At 37.8% G+C, this 22,032-nt stretch overlaps 1 protein-coding gene across 2 annotated transcripts in view; it reads left to right on the top strand.

Annotated features, from left to right (window-relative positions):
* The window catches only part of LOC132698770 (F-actin-monooxygenase Mical), a 43,195-nt gene that overhangs the window by 8,390 nt on the left and 12,773 nt on the right, over positions 1-22,032 (top strand). Inside the window, exons 2-14 of one of the 2 annotated variants that reach the window (XM_060665011.1) lie at positions 8,018-8,223; positions 8,280-8,517; positions 9,045-9,288; positions 10,033-10,391; positions 12,597-12,854; positions 13,889-14,234; positions 15,197-15,418; positions 15,478-15,605; positions 19,735-19,941; positions 20,852-21,094; positions 21,276-21,609; positions 21,664-21,821; positions 21,873-22,000. In XM_060665011.1, the coding sequence (XP_060520994.1) occupies positions 8,078-8,223; positions 8,280-8,517; positions 9,045-9,288; positions 10,033-10,391; positions 12,597-12,854; positions 13,889-14,234; positions 15,197-15,418; positions 15,478-15,605; positions 19,735-19,941; positions 20,852-21,094; positions 21,276-21,609; positions 21,664-21,821; positions 21,873-22,000 (3,011 nt within the window). In that variant the 5' untranslated portion in view covers positions 8,018-8,077. The remainder of the gene's footprint in view (positions 1-8,017; positions 8,224-8,279; positions 8,518-9,044; positions 9,289-10,032; positions 10,392-12,596; positions 12,855-13,888; positions 14,235-15,196; positions 15,419-15,477; positions 15,606-19,734; positions 19,942-20,851; positions 21,095-21,275; positions 21,610-21,663; positions 21,822-21,872; positions 22,001-22,032) is intronic. The other variant, XM_060665012.1, reaches the window with a different exon arrangement.

The following is a 22,032-nucleotide window of genomic DNA, read 5'->3' as shown; positions in this document are numbered from 1 at the left end:
GACTATGCTGCTGTTAATTTGGTCTCGTATTTTGTTTTATTATTGTTTGTACGGAATCAAATATTATTTATGGCAGGCGAAATGAAAATCAAATCATTTAAGCTAACCAAAACTATCAAATAACGTCGTTACGTGAGTATTGTATTCGCAAACGCCGGATATTCGTTTTATATCCGGTTTCATTTTGGGTATTCCAGATCTCGGCCACTACCACCGATCGCCATGACCCTCATGTTACTTCCGACGCGGTCACGTAGTTCGCGAACGCCCTGTATTTCAATCACGATGGGCTGGGCATCGTCGTCGTTTGATAATAATGAACGCATCCGAAGTAGGTAAATGGGCTTTTCAACGCGACACAGAAAACGTTTCGGATTTCGCATCGAACCGTGTTAAATTCGATCGGGTATGCCCAGAGGCATACCTAGTGCATGCCCGAGTGCACGCGTTTTGTGACGTTTTATTTTCGTGTCTATGATTCTTGAGCCCTGGTGAGTGATTTTCTTCCTGGAATGTAGATCGGGTTTTCCTAATGTTCATCCTTCATCGGAGTTTTCTATGAACTGATTTAACTTGTTTTGTTTTAATAATAGTTTTTTTATTGGTGGTACTATACTTTGGTAGATAACTGTTATTAAGGTCTTTAAAACATTTGTTTTACTTATTCAAAAAGTATTCCTTCTTGATTCTTTTGACATAGTTTAACGTAATTTTCTAATACATTTTTTAAATTCCCTAATAATATTTATAATTACGATTTATATTGGTTAGTTTTGATTAGTTTGGCAGTGTGGTTAAATTCAAAATATTGTCAATGTTCAATATCACTGTGACATTGAACATTGTTTACATGCCCGTAACATCAAAAACACTAACTAAATCAAGACTTTAACAGTATTCGGATCACCGAATTCGGCATTTTTCTAATATCTGTTGTTTAGCAATGTTCAGGGTGATGACAAGATAAGAATGCAAAGTGTAACCGTATCTCGGAACGTATCCGCTGGGGAGACTTGCAGCAAAAATTAACCAAAAGAAGACTGTGGAAATTATTTTCAGATTTCCTAGACGTCAGGCCAAGTAACCATCATCTTAAACTCTTCAAGTGACTTTTCTGAAATCTACCCAGTAAAAATTTACGAAAAAAAAAATGTTCAATACTTTTAGATGTAGGTATCCAATAAAATGAAGTGGTGGAAAGAACTGCAAGGTAGGTATGTCTAATTCTTAGTGACGTTGCTAGTGTGTGTTCTTTGATACACTAACAGAACATTGCAGAATTTTTAAAAAAAGTTAAATGCAATGCTATGATTTTTTTTCTTCTTTATCTGTCTTTGTTCGAGATTCAATGATAAAAATCATAAAAGTGTAAAATGTGCACGTGTGGGAAAAACCAGCTATCTAGATTTTTGTAGACACAAGTAAAACCCTAGAACCTTTTACAGATAATGGAGCCGTCGATATTATTGCGCAATGTTTTGAATTTCTACAAAAATAAGTTACTCTCCTTGACAGGAAAACTGCTACCATTTTTACTACAAGTCTGTATACAATTATTAGTATTCGAAATACATCACTTTGTATTCTTATCTGTACAATGAATATGTGAAAGGGTGACTCACGCAAATTAAAGACCAATTTTGATCTTTAATCTAATAACAATGATTGTCCACGTTTATATAAATGGCGTGGGTCATATACCGGCGGGGTGGGGGGTGTTCCGGTATTGGGAAAACTTAAAAAAACAATAAAATAATAAACGTAGATGTTGTTACTGCTCGCTATTTGTTGAGAATTTCTCCCTCCCTTAAAAATTAAAATCCCGATATTTTGTACATTTAATACGCTAGGCTATCGAGTATTCTAGCAAACTGCAAATGATATGCCATAATTTTCACGATAATATGGCTTCTTTTGTTATCGGGTTGTTCATATCGCAGTCCTAAACAAACACCGGCATCCATTTCAGCTCGTTTATAAACAAATCGAACCCGAATCAGCGTGTCAGAAATAGACTGCGATTCAGGAAGGAAAACGAAAAGTTTTTTTGGCACGCGACATATTTAAAAACGGATTTTCGTGGGAAACTATCGAATATTATTTTCTACATTGTTGCCGCTATGTCCACGCGACGTTTGTGTTTCCACGTTTTACATTCGGATTTCTAAATTTAAAACGTTTTGTGCATATATGTGACGCGACATCAGCGAAATGTCGTTTCTCCGTGCCTCGTATGGACTATTTTGTGGGACGATTTCTATCGCCGTCGACGCATTTAGCGATTTAACGTGTCACTTTCCGCGTTATTTCCTTTTCTCTTTTCGATTGACGGATCCGACGTCAATGTCAGGCCGCTTTTTGCCAATTTGCGTTCACGTCAATTTAAGTTCGAGATGGCGTCTCGTGACGCCAGATGTCAGTTCCATTCGAGGACTTGTAACCTAGAAAGTTATAAGTCCGTAGCGGTCCCGTCACCATTATTTGTGATAAAATAATTTTATTTGCTTGATAATTCAAATAATAAAAATGGAAGTATATCTAAAAAACTATCGTTTTCCTCGATCTTCATACAAATCGTTTAAAATTAAGTAAAATATATAGTTATTCAATCAGCCAGTGAGCAAAGTAAATGTGCAAGCGTATAGTGGGTTGCATATCTCGAGCACAAGATTTTAGAGAATCCGCAGCCAATTTTAAGGGAGCAAAGCGCATTCTGAATACTAGCTCATGCGCATTAATAAATTTGCTGTTTAGTATGTAAAAAATTACCATTCCGTATTAAAAAATGTATTTGTTGGGAGGAAGCTTAATACGTTGGAACGTATTCAACAAATTCTAGAATCTATGCATGGATTTTTCGTTCGGAACGAATTTTGACCTTCAAGTTTAATGGTTAGTGTTTTGATCATCTGAGTGGTACCTAAGTGTTTGTTTCAGAAATTATAAAATATATTAAATTGTAAATGAATTTATTAATTAATCAACAAGATTGCTTTCGAAAAATCGTAGCTGGGCGGGGCAACTTCATAGCGTGTAGTACGGACCAGATTTTTATTTCAAAAAGAAGCTGATTCGGGGTTTTTGTCTTGAGGGACGCATTATCTTTCTCTCGTGCTCCTGCGGACCACTATTCGCAAAATCGATGTAATTATATTGTACATACACCCTGGATGAAGTGTCTTTCACATCTGGACGAACTTCAAAGTTACTGCAAACTTTGGTAAATTATTTTTTTTTACAAATAATACCGATTCCCAATTATATTTTTTCAAATTTCAGGCGCACTCTGTATGATACACGAAACTTGAAACTCTCACTCGACATTGTTTAAACCAAATTATCCCATGTTTAATAGTTTTTCATTTAGGGCTAATAATTTATCCATGCAAACGGCAGTTTTTAGGATTTCTTTGTTTTTTTGCAAATAATCGACACACCCTGTACATAATCCAAAAAATGCCACAAGTAAAAGCTATCGCCCGAGAAAATACCTCTTTTCTGAAACAATGCCATGCCATGCCTAAAGCATGCAGTACACCTTAATAGTAAATAACGTCATCGCGTCTAGATTGAGTGCGAAATATCGCGATTTTCACTCAAATGGATTTTTTCAAATATCTCGAGCAGCGTAAGCGACAGGCGAAAATCGTAAATACAAAAATTGTAGCCCTCGATACGGCCTATAACACTGCGGATTAGCTATGTTTTGTACAAAATTTGATTTACTGTTAATAATTTACTCCCTAAAAGAACAATTTTCAGAGTTTAGGGTTTTTGTTCATAACTAAAACACATTGCGTGAAACAAAAGTTATAGCGTCGGATCTCTCACGTATTACGGTTGTAAAATTTTTCCAATCGTATGAATGGTTTTGGAGGAAAAGATATTTTTCTGGAAGTCGAGATAACTAAAAAAAAAATTAAATAAAAATACTTCGCGTTATTTTATTGCTCGCAATTTAAACAGTATAAATGCAGGTCCGGACTTCTACTTCTCTCCTAAGTCTGAAGTCGGTAGTTGCAAATATGGGGCACTTATTACTTTTTTTAATATTGCACGTAATATCGCGAACACCCTGTATAATACCTAAAAACCTTAAATACAAAAGTTTTAGCTGTCTATATGGGCTATATCCTCCTGTAAAAGAAACTGACATCTAAAACAAATTTTATTAAAGCCAATTTTCAATTTTTTTGAATTTGCGGCGCACCCTGTATATTTTTGGCTAATTGTCAAAAATAAAAGTTTATGGAGCTGTATCCTCTGCGTCTTCTGGAGCAAGAATTTTTGCGGACTTGTAAACGGTTTTTGAAAAATGGTCTTTAGTGTCGACCCTTGCACACGCGATTTTTAATTTTCAACAGTTATTTAAAACCAAACCAAAAGACAGGAACGGAGAACGGATAAACAGACAAAAAAAATATTTTTTTTCGACGCTGATCGTTTCTGTACCAATGGCAATCCCATAGGACCAACCGTCACCGAGATATAAAATTTTTATACGAGCGTTGATACTTTTGAAAAATTCGATTTTTCAAAAGTACCAAGAAAATAAATATATCTTAATTTTGTAGAACTTTTAACGAGACACTCGTGAGTTACCCTGTATGTGAGCATGCTCATGCAAAAACCCCGTTCGGAAATTCTGTGCGGAACTCGAAAAAAAATCAACTATACTTAAGTGGATTAGAAGGCAAGTAATTAAAACAACTAATTCTTTCGCAGTAAACAATTAACTTTCGTAATTAAGCAAATATTCCGCGAATCCTTTCTTTATTCACTATCGCCGCTGAATAATGAATTAAAATTACCTACGTTGTGGATTACATTACGTTCGACTCGAATACCACGCCAGGATGAGTCATCGGTTAATACTTTCCCGAAAATGTTGTTTTAATTAACTATAATTAACAATTGCGCTAGCGGCTTTGTCTGTCTGCTTTTTCTTTGTAAATATCGACCGCTTCTGAAGCAGTGTTTTGGTTGTTTGTTTTTCGTTATTTTTTTCACTCGGCCAAGAAAATAAGGACAGTTTGCACCGCTATTCTTGGCAATGTTATTCATTTTTTCTACTCCCGTCTGTAAAATACGTAATTACGCACCGATCTAACGTGCGGGAAGCGTCGCTTTACGACGTCAGTTTCGTTTCCCACGAATTCTTCGAACTTCGGACATTTCCGGAATTTTGACGTTTGTCAATTCTGACAGTCATGTCAGTGAATGTATTCGTGTTTTGCGAAAATGTACCCAAAAATTAATCAAGCGAGCGGAAAGTGTCACTTTGAAACGTCAGCTTCCTTACCCAGGGTCGCAGGTCACTTTGGACATTTCCCGTACTTTAGTCGCTGCTTTGGGAGCGATTGGATGGTTTCGATAAATTTCAGTCCCCGATGATATTTTGAAGATTGTCAGGTCTTATGGCCACGTCAGATGTCTGTAAAACGTTAGTGTAAATGCAAAAACTCATGGCCATAGAAAAAGTATATTATGTTTTGAAATTTATTAATTCGTCAAACAGAATTGGTATTTGCACTTTTTTTGATCAAAATTTTTTAACCGGTATTTGTTAAAAGACGACTTTGTGCATATGGTTAATACGTCATAAATACATGACACAACATGCACACGACTACAACAATGGAGACAAAAACTAGAAATTGGCGTTAGTTGACCGAAGCCGTGTAGCCCAATACATTTGTAATATACGGCCGCGAGCCGGACAGAGTTCGTTTGCCTTGCTATAACAATCGATTGTGCTTTTAATAACCATCCCGGTAATTAAAAAGGTTTTCGCCATGTCGCCGTTTTCTTTTTTCTTTTTGGTGGGCCGCGTGGTTAAGATTTTGACACAATTGAATACAATTCGTTAGTTTCTTTCCGAATCTAAGTGGCAACGGTGCGATAGAACAGAGGAGCATAGATTAAAACAGCTCATTTTTATAAATGGGAGAATTTGGTGTTCTCACTGTTTGATTATTTTGTTCATTGACATTTCTTACTAATTATTTGATCATCGAACAATATATTTCTGAAATATTTGTATTACATTATTAATAAATTTAAAAATTATTAAAAAATTGTCAAACTTTATAGTTAATCTAATTTCTTAAAATCCTTCGAAAAAAATTAAATTTTTTCGCCAAGCAATTCTTGAAACATGAACATAAAAAAATTAGTACCAAGTAAAAATTTATTGCGTTCAATTTCATTACATTTCTACATAGTACCATTATTAATATACAAAATATTAAATATAATAACAATCAAGTATCAGTTACTTAAAAAATCGTCATTATCGCTACTGTAGTCTTTTTTCAGATTTGGAGCTTTGTACTGATATCTTAGCTACCTCTTGCCGAATTACGTTTATGGAATCAGCACTAAATTTTGGTGCAGTTTTATTTCTTCTTACATGCGCTTTCAACTCAGACCAAATCATCTCAATCGGATTATATATACAATGATACGGGGGTAATGGCAAGATTTCATTTCCGGTTTGTTGTGCCATCGAACCGCGAATATAATCTATAGTCTTAAAAAGGCTGTTGTTTACAAATCGAAGAACTATGTAGAAGACACAAAAATACGAAATCGACAGGCACACAAATTAAAAATGATTATTTTCAAACTTACCTGTAAGATAAATAGAGTACATTTACTTACCCTTACCCTTTGAACTATCCAGTGAAAACAGCCTCGCAAGGTCAAAGCTCGAGAATCAGATACATAAATACGTGCTTACTGGAAGGATCACATTCAAATACCTCCGTAATATATACGAACATTTTGCACTTTAGATTAAACTCTTAAGAACGATAGGTACATATTACCTGATGTCAAAATAAACGCTTCTCCGTATTCGAAAATACCCCGCCGCATCAATGCTTAATCAAATTTAAAACATTCCATTTACGTTTCAAATAAAACTTCAAGTTTCTACAAATATTCGTTACGGTCCATCTCAAGCAAGACCTATTTAATGGGATGGGTTTTACCATGGTCCTTCGAAGGTCTGCGGTTAAGGTACTGTAAAATACTTAAAACGTCAAAGCCATAAATGCACAATATTTTTGGTCGTACAATACGCGGAAATCGGAGCGTGATCACAGAAGTCACCTCTAGATAAGTCAGCTGGAATCTTCAACCTCCATTATATAAAAGCTTAGTGTCGCTCCCTGACCAGTCAGTCGAATAGCAAAACTATACATCGCGGAAATATGAATAAAACTGATATAAATATATGAAATATAAATAATGAGTAGTGTGCATAGCTTATAGCAGTGTGAAAATAGATACTGACTTGCTTATTTTTTACGGAATAAATTTTCAGTTCTGTTTAGGTTTACGCGGAGTACGTGGTTTAATTTCTCGAACCCGAACGATTTTAATCGAATCAAAAACGTAGCAATATAGAAATACAAAGTATTTAGGTCGTTCTAATGATATAAAAAATGTATTGTTCAGAAAAAAGTATGTATTTTTCCAGCAATATCAAATATGGAACCAACAAACTTTGTATATATTTTATTTAAATATATGTAGAAGAATTAAGAAATACCATAAACAATCTCTTACTACAGTTGTCTACCATTAGTAGTAGCGTGTATGAAAAAAAATCCATTACCACCCTTCTCACTCTAAATAAAATTTTGCTTATAACATTGGCTGCGATACCGATATCTATTCTCTCCACATTGTGAAACATAATCTAGAGTGAGGGACAAATGGTTTTTCGATTTATATTTTTTATGGCAGTCGTCGACAGTTTTGTAGCGTACCGACATTTAAGCATTTTAGCGGTCTACTTTAGATATAACGGCTTTTTGGGGTATCCTTGGAACATAGCGTTACTGCTTATGTGTCCTAGATATTCAGGCACTTATGGCCGCTAAGCGAAGCATCAAATTGTCTGACAATATTGTTTGGTAATTTATGACGTGAGAACTCTTCTATACGAAGTTATCACTAATTACCTTCCTCCATAAATCGTTATGCAATGTTGTCGTTTTTGTTTCAGGATCGTAACCGACCCATGTCCGATGTCTAACCACCCGCGATAGGCCGATAGAACTGTGCAATGGATCGCCTCGGCGCAGGGGGCGGCAACCAGCCGCCCCATTTTCGAGGTAGGCCCGTCTCCGGTCTGGAGGCGGCGCACGCCAGCGAGTACTTCGAACCATTTCTCAACGCTACCACTCTCAAAAACATCCTCGGATACCACAGGTACCAAGTCGCAGCACATGGTACCGCTGATGTCACAATGCGTTCGCATTTTTCAGGAGCATGTGCGAATTCTTGCATCTTAAACCAAACGTGTTCACTCATTTCTACCCCAAACTGAGGGCCAATTTGACGTCGTGGCGCGCCAAGGCACTATGGAAGCGGTTCGACGCTAGGGCGGCTCATAAGTGCTATGGCAAGGGTAAATTTTGCACGGGCACCAAGGTACTTGTCATCGGGGCGGGGCCGTGCGGCCTAAGGACTGCCATAGAACTCCAGTTGCTCGGCGCCAAAGTGGTGAGTATATCGGTTTTGTTATGTTTATATAAAATAATGTTGCCAAATTGCCAAATTAAAATTAATAAAAATATGTTTTAGAGAATGGTCACATATTGTCTGCTTTAACATTGCTTTGCAATTATTTGGTCTTCTCTATCGTCTATCGATTAAAAGTATTTTCAATGTCGCCGCTTATCACATGGATTAATCAGACGTATCCAGATTTACCAAGCACGAATTTGTACGAATAAAAACTTTTTACGTGGTTGCACCCACCGATAGAACAGAGTCAAAAATCTATGCGACCAAATTTCCTCAAATAACTTAATAATCTGTCTCCCGGTTTACTCGGTGACACGCTTTTAGTCTAGATCTACTTAGTCTTTGGTACAGTCGATACTAATATTTATTAATAGGTATTTTGAAATACTACTGTTTATCTCAACGATTCACGAAGCTCAACTTTTTCGAGCAGCTGCATTTGTATTATTAATATGTATTTGTAATTGCTAAAAAATCTCGTATTTTAACGTGATTTTGCTCAGGTCGTGATCGAAAAAAGGGACAGGCTGTCGCGCAACAACGTGCTCCATCTGTGGCCGTTCGTTATAGAAGACTTGCGGATGTTGGGAGCGAAAAAGTTCTTCGGCAAATTCTGCGCCGGCTCAATAGACCACATCAGTATTAGGCAGCTGCAGTGCATTCTGCTTAAGATCGCGCTCCTCCTCGGCGTTGAGGTGCACACTGAAGTCAGTTTCGAAAAACTCGTCGAACCCAATGCTACCGAAAGTGAGTTCCAAATAAATAACTTAGGTTCTGATTTAGATCCCCGAAGGATGCGGGAATGGATTTTTTGATTAGCGCATATCGGATTCAGATATCTTCACTGAGAATATGATTTTCACAACGGTCCTGTCGACTAGTAGTGACGTTATTTAATTCGAGGTAACCCGAATGCCTTTCATATTTTGGCGGGAATATTAAAAATCTCACACGATTACTAATAATCTTAGAGTATTCAACTTCAGAGAAAGAGAGATAGAGAGAGATATTGGAGACACGTTTCTATGAGTTTGCATTAGCACTTCTGTTTGAAATGCATAAGCAAGCACGAATTTTTGCTGAATCTTTTTCGAAGAAGAAATTATTAATTACTATGTGATAACGAGGCCACACAAATTCCAGATGTAACCCTTAACACCTTAGTACAGGGCTTTGACAGCTTCTACAGAAAATGGTATCTAGTTCCTTAAAACAAAATACAATTAAAAATTCGTCTTCAGCTATTTTATTTGGCACGGTTCATAAGTTTAGGAATTGAGTATTGAATATGATTGAGATAATAATTTGTCTCCATTCTTAACATGGGTTCAAAAAACCGAATTGTTACGGAAGTTTAGGGATTGGTATTGAATTCAAAATTCAAAAACTTAGAGAATGAGGAATTAACGCGTCCACTGCTGTAACAGGCAACCACCGTTCTCTACTGTTAGAAATGGTAACAAAGCTTGTTTTATTTGGTTTATCTTTTAGAGACCGGATGGAGGGCGGAATTCAAACCGGAAAACCACCCTGTGTCGCAGTATGAGTTTGACGTCATAATCGGCGCAGACGGCAAACGTAACACGCTGCAGGGTTTCAAACGGAAAGAGTTTCGAGGCAAACTGGCCATAGCTATAACCGCCAATTTTATCAATAAGAAAACAGAGGCGGAGGCGCGGGTCGAAGAGATCAGTGGGGTTGCCTTCATTTTCAACCAGAAATTCTTTAAGGACCTGTATGAGGTCACCAGGATCGATCTGGAAAATATAGTTTACTACAAGGACGACACGCATTACTTCGTGATGACCGCAAAAAAGTCCAGTCTGCTCGAGAAAGGAGTCATAAAGCAGGTATCTAGGCTTTCTCAAATTTTCATTTGCGCTAAATTGTGTTGTATATACACCACGATATATAACCATGTGAAAATTAAAAAAAAATGAATTTTTGGATTTAATGTGTTCTTGAAATCCTTCAAGAGCTGTCACAATGGTATGGTCTGTTCATAGATATAAGAAAATGACCAATTGCTTTTGAATGGGATTATCCAAGGGTGGTCACTAACATACAATACAACAAGATTATTACTTAAAATTTCGGAATTTAAATTCAGGTAAAATTGTGGTTCGCAATAGAAAATAATTTTATACCTGCCTGTGTTTAATATTCTTTGGTTTGGTATACTACTTAGTTTAAGTTTATTAGTAATCATTCTTATTTCGTGTGTAATACAGCGTGTGTTGAATCGTGTGCGAATTATGCAAAATATATGCGAGTCTAGTGTATCTCAGGAGATGCTCCCGCCCGAATGTAGAAAACGCTATTCTATTGAGACTAAGGAGGTTATAAACAATGTTTATATAAGTCTCATTGCAAGTGGTGCCAGCAAGCAAGCATCTTTAGAAGAAACGGCCACATTGACGAAAATTCCAACATCAACTGTATGGAAAATTGTGAATAATCCCATTTCAGCGAGGAAAAAAAGAAGCGATGCTGGCATTTTCTCGAGTGTAGGTGAAAGTGATCAAGATATAATATGGCGTAAAATTTACCAGTTAGACGAGGAATAAAGCGTGCCTACATTAGGTATCTTAATTAGGAGGCTTGAAAAAGATGAAACCGGTGTTAAATGTGGCAGAACTACCTTATGGAAGTTTATTCAACACATGGGTTTTATATTTCAAAAAGTTGACAAAAGGCAAGTTTTAACGGAATCTTTTAGAATTCGGAAATAGCGACTGGAATATTTAGAAAAAATTAGGATTTACAGAGAACAACAAAGGCCAATTATTTACTTGGATGAAACCTGGTTCGACAACTATGATACCCCGGAAAAGGGTTGGGTTGATTCAACTGATAAGTGTAAAACAAACGCGCCATCAAAAGGAGGTAAACTATTTTGCATGCTGGCTCTAAAGATGGTTGGATTCCAAATGGACTTTGTCTGCGAAAAATATTAAAGATTCTTCTCTGGACTACCTTGAAGACACCACCGCTGATTTATGTGAAAGTTGGTTTAAAAACAAACTAGTTCCAAAGATTCCTCCTAATGGCGTGATTGTAATGGATAATGCAAGTTATGCAGTAGACAGTTGACTAAAACCCCTTCCTCATGTGACACAAAAGCAACAATCCAAAACTACATGTATAATAACGACATTTATTTTCATGAAGCAGTTAATCAAGATTCTACAAAGCTTGAATCTACAAAAGGAATACGTCTGTGATAATTATGCAAAAAATCTAGGGCATACAGTTTTAAGGCTTCCACCTTACCACTGCATATTTAATCCCATTGAACATGTTTGGCACCAACTGAAATCTGCCATTCGTCGTAATAATGTTTTCCTCGTGTTAACTCCAATGTCCTCAGACTTATAGAAACCGAGGTTTTTAACATCCCTCCACAAAGTTGGGCAAATTCTGTTAAACATATAGAAAAAGCAGATCAATGCATATTGCAAATAATATAGAACAAATAATAATTAGAACAGGCGTAAATAAATAAATAAATAAATATTGTTTAGTATCTTTCCTAACAAAACCACAAATAATTAAATTCCAAGCAAAGTACTGACCTGTTCTGCCATATTTCATTCTTACAGCTTGCCCTGGTCTTTCCTTAATTCGTATCAGTTAGTCACTTTCTTATATCTATGAACAGACTTTATATTAGTTTTTTTTCTTAATGGTTAAAAATACACAACTTATTCCCATCTTTGGGAAGTCACAAATGGCCTGGTATCATTAAATCAGTTGCTCACATTTTGATAGCTTACAACATGGGTTATAAAAAAAGGAATTATGCAAGTGATAATATTTTACAGTCCAAAGACATTGTAAAATTAAAATGACTATTAGTTGTTTAGCGTAGATTTTTATGCTTCAATGATACAGCTAATTCAATCTTCTCCTCGGGAAGGCAAAAATGGACTAGCCTAATTAAAAAAATTACTCACGTTTTCATAGCGTCGAACGTGTTTTCTGGATAAAGACAGAAATTAAAATTGCGCTCCGTGCTTCACGTTTCGGCTCTAATTTTTAGTGTCTCTTCTTAGGATTTGGCCGATACCGAGAAGCTGCTGGCCCCCGACAACGTAGACCGTGACGCGTTGCAAAATTATGCGCGCGAGGCGGCCGATTTCAGTACTAATTACCAGATGCCCGACCTGGAATTCGCCGTGAACCACTACGGACAACCGGACGTGGCCATGTTCGATTTTACGTCGATGTACGCGGCCGAATACGCGTCCAAAGTGTTGGAAAGGAACGGTCACAGACTGCTTATGATATTGGTGGGGGACAGTTTACTAGAGGTAAGCGATGTGTAACTCCAAGCGAGCACGGCATTCCGCTTTTATAAAACGCAGCGCCTCCTAGGTCTCTGTCCCCCGCGTGTGTCAGAGTTCTTGAAAGAAGTTATAAAAAATTGTTCTTATGCATTTTTCTACTTACTTCAGCAAAAGCTTTTTGCAAAATCAAAAAAAAGACTCGAAAATTAATTATTTAAAAAAATGATTAAACGCTTTTGCCCACATTGTGTATTGTCCAACAAAATTCAGGTTCGTTATAAATACAGAAGGAACTATATTAATTTTAAATAAGTCAAACAAAATAATAGAAATTTAATTAATAAAAATGCATCCTAGGACAAAATTTGCCTATCTAAGCCTAAACGTGAAATTTATAAACCTTTAAAATCTGCTGCCTGGTCATACGAACAACCAACCGGATCAAAATAGTTTCAAAAGTCAAAAGTTAACTATAGATAATTGTTTTTACTCTATTGCTGAATTCTTTGACCGCCTGGATTCCTGTGAGATGGTGAGAAGGAACAGTAGTTTGTCTAATACATTTTTAAAATTTTGTCACTGTCTTCTTTTACACCTCTATTGTGTGTCCCATTTTTTATGATTTTACGGAGTCACTTATTAATACAGCTAGCGTGTTGCAGTTTTGATGATCGAAGGCTAGTTTTTCATGAAATGAAGCATTTCTTAGCGATCTTGTATCTTTGCTGCTTGTTTATGCGTAAACTAGAAAATTGAAATTGAAATATTATGTATTACACATATATCAAAATTTGTCATTTTTAGAAGAAAACTGATTACGCCACTGATCATACGTATAAAAAACCCCGTCAGTTTTCACCTTTTCGATAAATTATTGGAAAATTGAACCACAGAGTTTCTTTCAACATCACTCTTTATCTAAAATCGGCAAATATTTCTGCTTTTTTCTTTTTATTTTATAAAAAGTAAGCTCGAGTATTAAATATTCACCATAAGAGTCCCATAAAGGTAAATTCTAACGTTTGCACCTTGTAATAATCTGCTCTGTTGTGTTGCAGCCCTTTTGGCCAACGGGTTCGGGTTGCGCTCGCGGCTTCCTCTCGTCCCTTGACGCCGCCTGGGCCATTCGTAGCTGGTCGATGGGTACGATCACCCCATTGGACGTGTTGGCCGAGCGGGAATCGATTTACCGGCTGCTGGCGCAGACCACCCCTGACAACCTGAACAAAGATTGGAAATCGTACACGCTGGATCCCGCCACGCGTTACCCGAACCTCAACAAGACCGTAGTGCTGCCCCACCAAACCGTCTGTCTCTACGACACAGATAATCCTCAGAACATTGACAAGATGAAGAGGAGTTCCTTGGATGCGAGGAGCGAGTTGCCCAAAAAACGACGTCGCGGTAATTGATTTAAATTAAAATAAATAGATTTATTGTTCAACAAGGAGAAATGATAATAAAGACTTAATTACTGGCTAGAAGCAACAAGAGAAACAAAAACGTTTTTCATCTGACTTACCCATATGTTCAATATATCACATTTCTGAATAACTTTGTTATAATTTGTACTTAGTATATAAAATTGTCGATTTTTTACATAAATTACTCTTGGGGATTTTGGAATTTTAAATCATGGGATTAATAAGCTGCTGGAACAGATTGATCTAGTCCATCTTGCTATGGAGGATATTGTATAGTGGATGTGAATATTCTGTGTTCCAGCGACCAAACATTAAACTTACTAAGCAATTGTTCATCCTCAATTGCGCATTCCGGATAACTATCCTCCATTCTAAAACCCCACAAGTTGCTGCAATTTGAAGGTGCGATTTGCTGCTTTTTCTAGTTGCTGTGATTTGCTGCATGACTACTTACAAGCGGAAGTTCTTCACAAATAAAGAACACGGTTGTAGACTGAAGACTTTTTTGAAATGAAGCTCATAAAATGCGAAGAAATTAACTTACCTTTACGTAATTCTAAAAAAACAAATTTTCTAACCAAATTTCATTAAGTTGAAATGCTAACATAAATTTTTAGTCGAATGAACCTACTAAAAAAATTACCAAATCGCCGCAGCTTCTTACCTAAAATTAGAACAAATTCCAATTTGATGCAGACCGGTTGCACGCAATTAATTGGTTCATAAGAACGGTTCTCGCTGCGATATATATGAAAATCAGTCTTTAAATGCCAGCAACTTACGCTGTACTTTCTCTATTGCGTCAATGTTAACTTTATAAATTGGATGTCATACTATAGATGCTCACTGAGTAATATATCCACGACATACTCAGAGCAGAATTTAACTGCTAAAAACATGTTCGACAAATGAGAGCGCGCCGTCAAACACATCGCGTTGCAGGAAACGTGGACCGGGACATATTGCTCAATTGGCTGACGGAGCAGCTGCGAGAGCTGGAAGGGGTGGGCGTGACTGACTTGGAGTCGGTGTTCAAGGACGGCAAAGTGCTGTGCGCGTTGATACACCACTACCGACCCGATCTCCTAGACTATGGCGCGTTAAAGGACAGCGAGCCTGCGCAGAGGAATCAATTGGCCATGGATATATTGGAAAAGGACCTGGGTGAGTTGCCGCGCACACGGCGGGAATTTTTGTAACGCTTGTGCGTTATCTCTGCGAAGGTATACCGCCGATAATGACTGGGGAAGAAATCACCAACACTGAAGACTACCTGGCTCTCGCTTCGTACTTGACGCAGGTGTACGATACGTTCAGGGGCGAGATACCTCACATCAAGCATCCCAAACTGGTAGGTAGTGTCCGTTTTGGTTGCGGGTGTGCAATGTTTTCCCATATTTCCCTACCGTGCAGCGTCGTAGACGGAAATTTCCTGTATCCGTTTTCCCGGATCCCGATCCCAGACCATCCTTGCGGAAGGATTATAGTCAAGAAATTGTACCGTCCAAGACGAAAAGCGGAAGAATTGATTTTTTGGATGTTACATATGCCGAAAATTGTGGAGACTATCATAAAAATGGTAAACCAACTAAAAGGGGCCACATGAGTCACTCATAAAATTGCCTTCGTTGTGATGGACATATAGGAATTTAGGCAAGGGACAACAGGGATGTGGGGTGTTTCCTAAATATGAATGCTTGCTATGATAACCATATAACATTGCTGCGAGGAGCAATGAAGGAATAAGTAGTGACTTTGAAATATTAAACAAAGAATCTTAACTGCCAATTGATAATACATTATATTAATGGAACTATAAAAAATTCAAGTTGGATTTCTTTTTTTTTTAATATATGGAAATATGTACATTACTGAAAATTCTTATTTCAAAGTTGTTCCTCAAACAGCGTTTCTCAGTTTTTTATTGGACTTGGAAAAGCAAGAATATCAATGACAATCCTTTTTTAATTTTATTTTAACATAACATGTTTATGATATGGTTTGGTGTTTACCAAATCAAGTTTTTTCAAGGAATTGAAATTACAAACTTTCACTAGATCACTTCGAACTTTTTTTGAGGCAAATAATAGGAGTAAAGTAAAAAAAAACAGTAATTCCAAAGTCAGGCAATTTGGGGATAAGAGTAATAGTAATAAACAGTAAGTAAGAATAAGTAGTAGGTTTTTAATACTGTACTTTGTTCTCTTTGTTTTTCATAGTAGTTTGTACAATGATTAAATTCTTGTTTCCTATATCTGGTATTTAAGCTGCTAGGATACTAATATAACTTTACTAAATATACAATTCATATTCAAATTGTTATAATTATCACAACTTGTGTCATTCTACAGATAACCCGATTTCTTTACATCCTTTAATGTCTCCACACATCCACAATTTTATAGCTTCATGTATTACCTTTCATTAGTTTTATATTAATTGTAAAAATTTACAAACATCTGCTTTTGATACTGAAATTATAGTTTTTCGAAAGACTTACTATGCCTTTGCATTTTTTGAAATAAGTGCCACTCATGCTTTGGTTTGTTTACATATACTTGGAATAACACTGTTTGGCTCCTGAAAACGTCCATTGCATCAGTCTTAGTAATATAAAATTGCAAAAACACCCTTTCACTTTCAAAGTCCAGATCTGTTCATCGTTAATTAACTAAGAATTATGAATTGTAGCTCAATCTCAAGATTGTCGCAAGATATCAATAAAACACCTAAAAAGAAAAATTATCTTGCATAAAAAAAAGAGGTTGGTGAAAGCAACGAGTCCGTTGGCCGTAATTTCACAGACCGTCAATCAACCTAAACCAAAAGAGTCCGGATTATGTGCGGAAGTCAACAATCAACCGCCCGAATATGCCGATAAATTTGAACTACTTGATCGAACGCATAAAGATGACGGGTCCCGACACATTTTCGAGGCCGGAATTGCCCCAGCGACGGCGGTTTGTTCCCGCGACGCGTCTGTTAAAATAAGCCTCGTCGAAAAGTCGAGCGACCAGGATGTCAAGTTCAGTAGCGTCGAATTTAAATCGTCCTTGAACGTCGTTAAAATCACTCCGAGGATTTGCGGCGGATTTTCGAGCGGCAAAAGAATTCGACAGATTTATATGAACGATAAAAGTTTTCTACGGAACGACAGCTCCAACGGGTCAGCCACCATGGGCAGCTCAAAGTTACGAGCGACGAATCTGCGTAGTTCTGTCCATCGGCTGAGGTATGCGGCGCAACGGAGGTCCGTCAATAATAGCCGCCCGGCAATAAAATGGCAACTGATCAAATGTCCCGGTGTCAGTGTCAAAAAGTCGAAGAAAGTTTGCGGGAAACGGATAGCGGATACCAAAATTCATTGGAACATGGCGTCGGTCGACGAATCTTCCATGTACTGCAGAGTGTCAGACTGGATCAGTCAGCATGATTTTAAAGGGGCGGATGCTAAAAACGATGTGGAAATCGATACGGTTAGTGACGTTTCCCGTATCGTGTAGCAGTATTTTTTAGCACAACTGTAAATCATAGCAGATCAAGCAAAAAATGAAATGGGCATTCTATAGAAAGCAAAATTCACCAACAGATATACAAACAATAAGAGCATTTACACATGAATTGGGTTATTATAAATGTATTCAACATGTATTCACACAAAAGCAATTTTTATGATTTTTTTTTAAATTATTAATTCTTACTTCTTTTACCTCGGTTTGGGGTTTGTTATGTGAATTTAAATTCAATGAATTAGTCGTTGATTTGCAAAGTTTATGCTGAGGTATAGTGAGCCGGTCAGGTCTAACGTTATAATCGTGGTTTTTAGATGAAGATGATAAAGTGTCTTTATTAGTGTGAATTTCAATTAAAGTGGCAAAGAGACTATCTGTGTCGCAAAAACAGTGGCTTACAATGAGTACGAAAAGGAGTTTAAAAAAAAGCAATACTTTGACCTGCGTAAGATGATTTTGGGTGAAGTTAAGCAAAATAGTGCAATTTTGATAAATTAAAATTAACAAAACTGCTTAATATACGAATTTATAAAGTCTAACATAATTCCCAATGTATTGCCTATGGGGACACCCGGTACATAGCCCTACCTATTTAAATTTGGGGGAATTGAAAAGGTAGTTGAATGATTCAATGGCAACAACAAAGAATATTTCTGATCTTTTAAAATTTTGTTACACGATCAACACAGTTATAGACATAGTAACAGAGTAAGCCATTTTTGGTGGCAACTTATTGAAAAATACAATCGATCTGTTGTTAATTTTACTTCAGGTATTGATGTGCGACCTGGGAACCGATTTAACCTCGGTCACTCGAAGAGTTAATAGAAAGGGAGAGTATGACGACATTAAAATCGAGGAGAGGACGGACGTGGTAAAGTGTGAAAATCCGGTTGCCTCTGACGATAGCATCTCCAGTCTCGCGCGAAACGTTATAAAACGCCAAATTCCCGTGCGGCAGACATCTGAGTTTGCGCGCAATGTGTTGGCTCCCACGTCGTTTTCCGTTATCGTCGAGAACACCGAATCTGTAGGTTGCCACTACTTGGTTACAATCCTTCGCTTGCCGAACTTTTGCCAGGCTTTTTTCCCATCCCTATTACCCCTACAACAAAGTCCGAAAAATTTGTTACTGATTAGTATTACAAGTATTACAAGTGATTGGTGGGGCGCGTTTAGGTTGTTCCGCGTAATTCCAACGACTAAGGGTAAATTGCAGAAAAAATCACTATCTACACTGGAAAATTCCCCAAAATTCCTGGGGCGTTTTTACCCCAAAATTTCCCGAAAAATACTCAATTTCTTTTAAAATTTTAAATTTCAAGCAACAAAAATATATATATTTTGTCATTGCTTTATTTTTTTGGGAGCTGGTACAAAATGCAAACGAATGACTGAAGAAGCTCATCAACGTGTTTTAAACGACCATGGGTGTGTTACTTAATAATCCTCTGTTTACCGGAGGCTTGCTCCCAGTTCATGATAAAAAAACTAAACCCCAGTTTCATACGCCTATAGTACTAAAATAATTTCTACCAGAACAGCGTTTTGATAGCTTATTCTTAAATTAGCATATTTTTACTACCACTGAGGTTGTATACCAAAGTTGAAAGTTAAAAAAGAAATTTCCCAGAATTTTGTCACATATTTTCATTCTGCTCCCGATTGAACCCTCAAAATTTCCCAAAATACTCTAGAATTCCCCCCATTTTCGAAATATCCTAAAAATATTCTAAAATGCTTTTGAAAACCGTATTTCTACGAAATTCCTCGAAAATACCGTAAAATGTTCACAAATACCTTGGAATTTATTGAAATACCCTAAAATATTTTAAAATAACTTGATTTCGTCTGAAATTCAGCACCCTTATACACTAAAATACAACAGTGATTTAGCCTTTGCCGGAGGATCACAGACTGTTTAAAACGTCGTAGCGCAACAAACTTGATTCGGGGTAAATTCTGTAGGAGCTGCCGCCTGAGAGCCACAAGCGGTCAGATTTTAGTTTCAAGTCGATCAGAACGTACCAACCGTCTCTGCCGACGGTAGCACCGGTAACGTCCAGGCCGTCCAGCCGGCATAAGCGCCACGCGGACGTTATGACCACCAAAGTGGGCAGTTTGGAAAAAAAGCAAAGAAAGCGTCGGACCCTCGAACGTGTCGGTCCCAGCATTGTAAGTAAATCGCTCACGGTGTTGTCGGTTTTTTGGGCGGCGCACTGGTTAGTCGGACTGTTGCCTTGCCACGTTGCCGATCTCTTGTCGACACTTTTCATCTGTTGTATCTGCTACTTTTTGCTTTATTGAGTAGTTTGGTTTTAACATTTTAACATTTGTATTATTTCCGTTCTGTTATTTTAACATTACATTAGTGCATGTTGTGTGTATCAGTTAACTTGTATACCGTTTTTTTTATTGTAAATAATATATAGTACTACACTTTTCTAACATTTATTTTTTAGCGTGATGTTTCTCAACCCAATTTGTTTTTTTCACAAAGATTTTGGTTTGATGGAAAGGGTCAGTAAAAACACTGAACCATTCTTAGCTCCTTTGTTGACGTATTATACAGGAAGCCGTAAAAGCCGAAAAGGTTTCAGTGTTTTTACGGGCCCTTCCAACAAAACTTAATTTATTTTTTTGTTGCTACTTGCTAATTTTCTACGGCGAGGCGGACATAATTGGGACGCCACTGTACCGTGTGGTTTAACTTAATTTTCCCGTCCCCTTTCCTGTTCCAGATAATTTCCCGATTCCTCGACGGATTTAAGGAAGCCCTCGTGGTGGGGTTTTTTATAATACTTTTCGACTTTTTTGTAAATCCCGAAGAGTACGTTAAAACGCCTGCGTCCGTATTTGAAGAGTGGGGTATTTTTTGAAAAAAAAAGGGTAATAAAACGGTAACAAACCCACCATTGTTTTTATTTTCCACCGACAGAGGTAACCTTGACCGGGCGTCAGAGTAGTTCAAATGAACCGCGCCCAAACAACAATTTTACCCTAAGGAGTAGGTACTTTGCACTTAACCCCACAACTATAATAATATTCCTGGCAAGTAAACCTATAAAATTTATCCCGAACCAAGGTTGAGAGGCAGAAGGTGTTGGAGGAAATAGCGTCGAACCGTGCCGACAGGCAGAGCAAGCGTAAGCAGCAAAGGCGGAGACAGACCGAGCAGTTCCTAAAAAGTATGCAGATGCTGCAGGCGAACGCGAAACCGGACCACTCGCAACCGTTCGAGGACTACTCTATATTCTTGTACCGGCAAACCGCGCCCAAGTTCGAGGACCGCGTCAAAGACCTGGAGAAACAGTTCACATACGTTCCCGTAAGGGGTGTGGCGTTCGTGTTGACGTTTAACGTTGCTTCCAGGGTGGCTACTAACATTCCTCCGTCTCTGCATTTCCTGTTTCGGGATTACTCCACGGTGATACTGTCGAATTGATATCCCTGTTCAATTACTCGCTCGCCTCTTTGTTGATTTCTTACTTTTTGCACACTTCCCGCAGGACCATGAAAACCGTGTTACCGGGTTAAAACCTCAAACTAACACCAACGCCGACGAAGATATCGCGTCGAAGATCCGAAGTTTGGAGGACAAGTGGACGAACCCGCAGCCGACTGAGAAGAAACCCAAAGACCTGTTGAGAGCCATCGGAAAAATCGAAACGTCCGACTGGAACATAAAGGAAATCGAAAAGAAGATCTTGGAAAACAAAATCGGCAAACCGTCGTCCGCAAACAAAGACAAGGAGAGGGTGCCCAAGTGGAGCCGCGAGGAGTTCCGAGCCAGGCAGACTAAGATGGAGAAGAAGCACTTGGACAGGCAGGACAGTAACGAAGGTGAGCTCCTAATGGGAGAGAGCTGAAGAGTTTCACAATGCGCGTTTCTTCCAGCCAAATATGCCGACATCGACAAGAACATAAAGCAGCTTGATCTCAAACTCAAAGAGGGCACCACTAGGGAACTCGGGCAAAACAAGGTGGCCTCCATCACTCAAAAGCTGGTGAGCAGGGTGCCTGTCGACGAAACCAAACCTGCGGTAGAAAAACCAGTAAGTTGCGTGTTTATTTTCGGTTGGTTTGCTTTAAGTCCGATGATTTAGTCCCCGAAGGCCCCATTTAATTTGCCGCCGCAGAAGGCGTCAGAGTTTTGCCACTTTTGCAGCAAACGCGTATACCTGATGGAACGTCTATCCGCCGAAGGAAGGTTCTTCCACCACGGATGCTTCAAGTGAGTATTTTCACGATTTCGTCGCGAGTTAC

Source organism: Cylas formicarius, unplaced genomic scaffold (assembly GCF_029955315.1).
Source record: "Cylas formicarius isolate icCylForm1 unplaced genomic scaffold, icCylForm1.1 PGA_scaffold_2__14_contigs__length_35257938, whole genome shotgun sequence".
Classification (NCBI taxonomy): Eukaryota; Metazoa; Arthropoda; class Insecta; order Coleoptera; family Brentidae; genus Cylas; species Cylas formicarius.
This window is presented reverse-complemented; position numbering and strand designations above follow the sequence as displayed.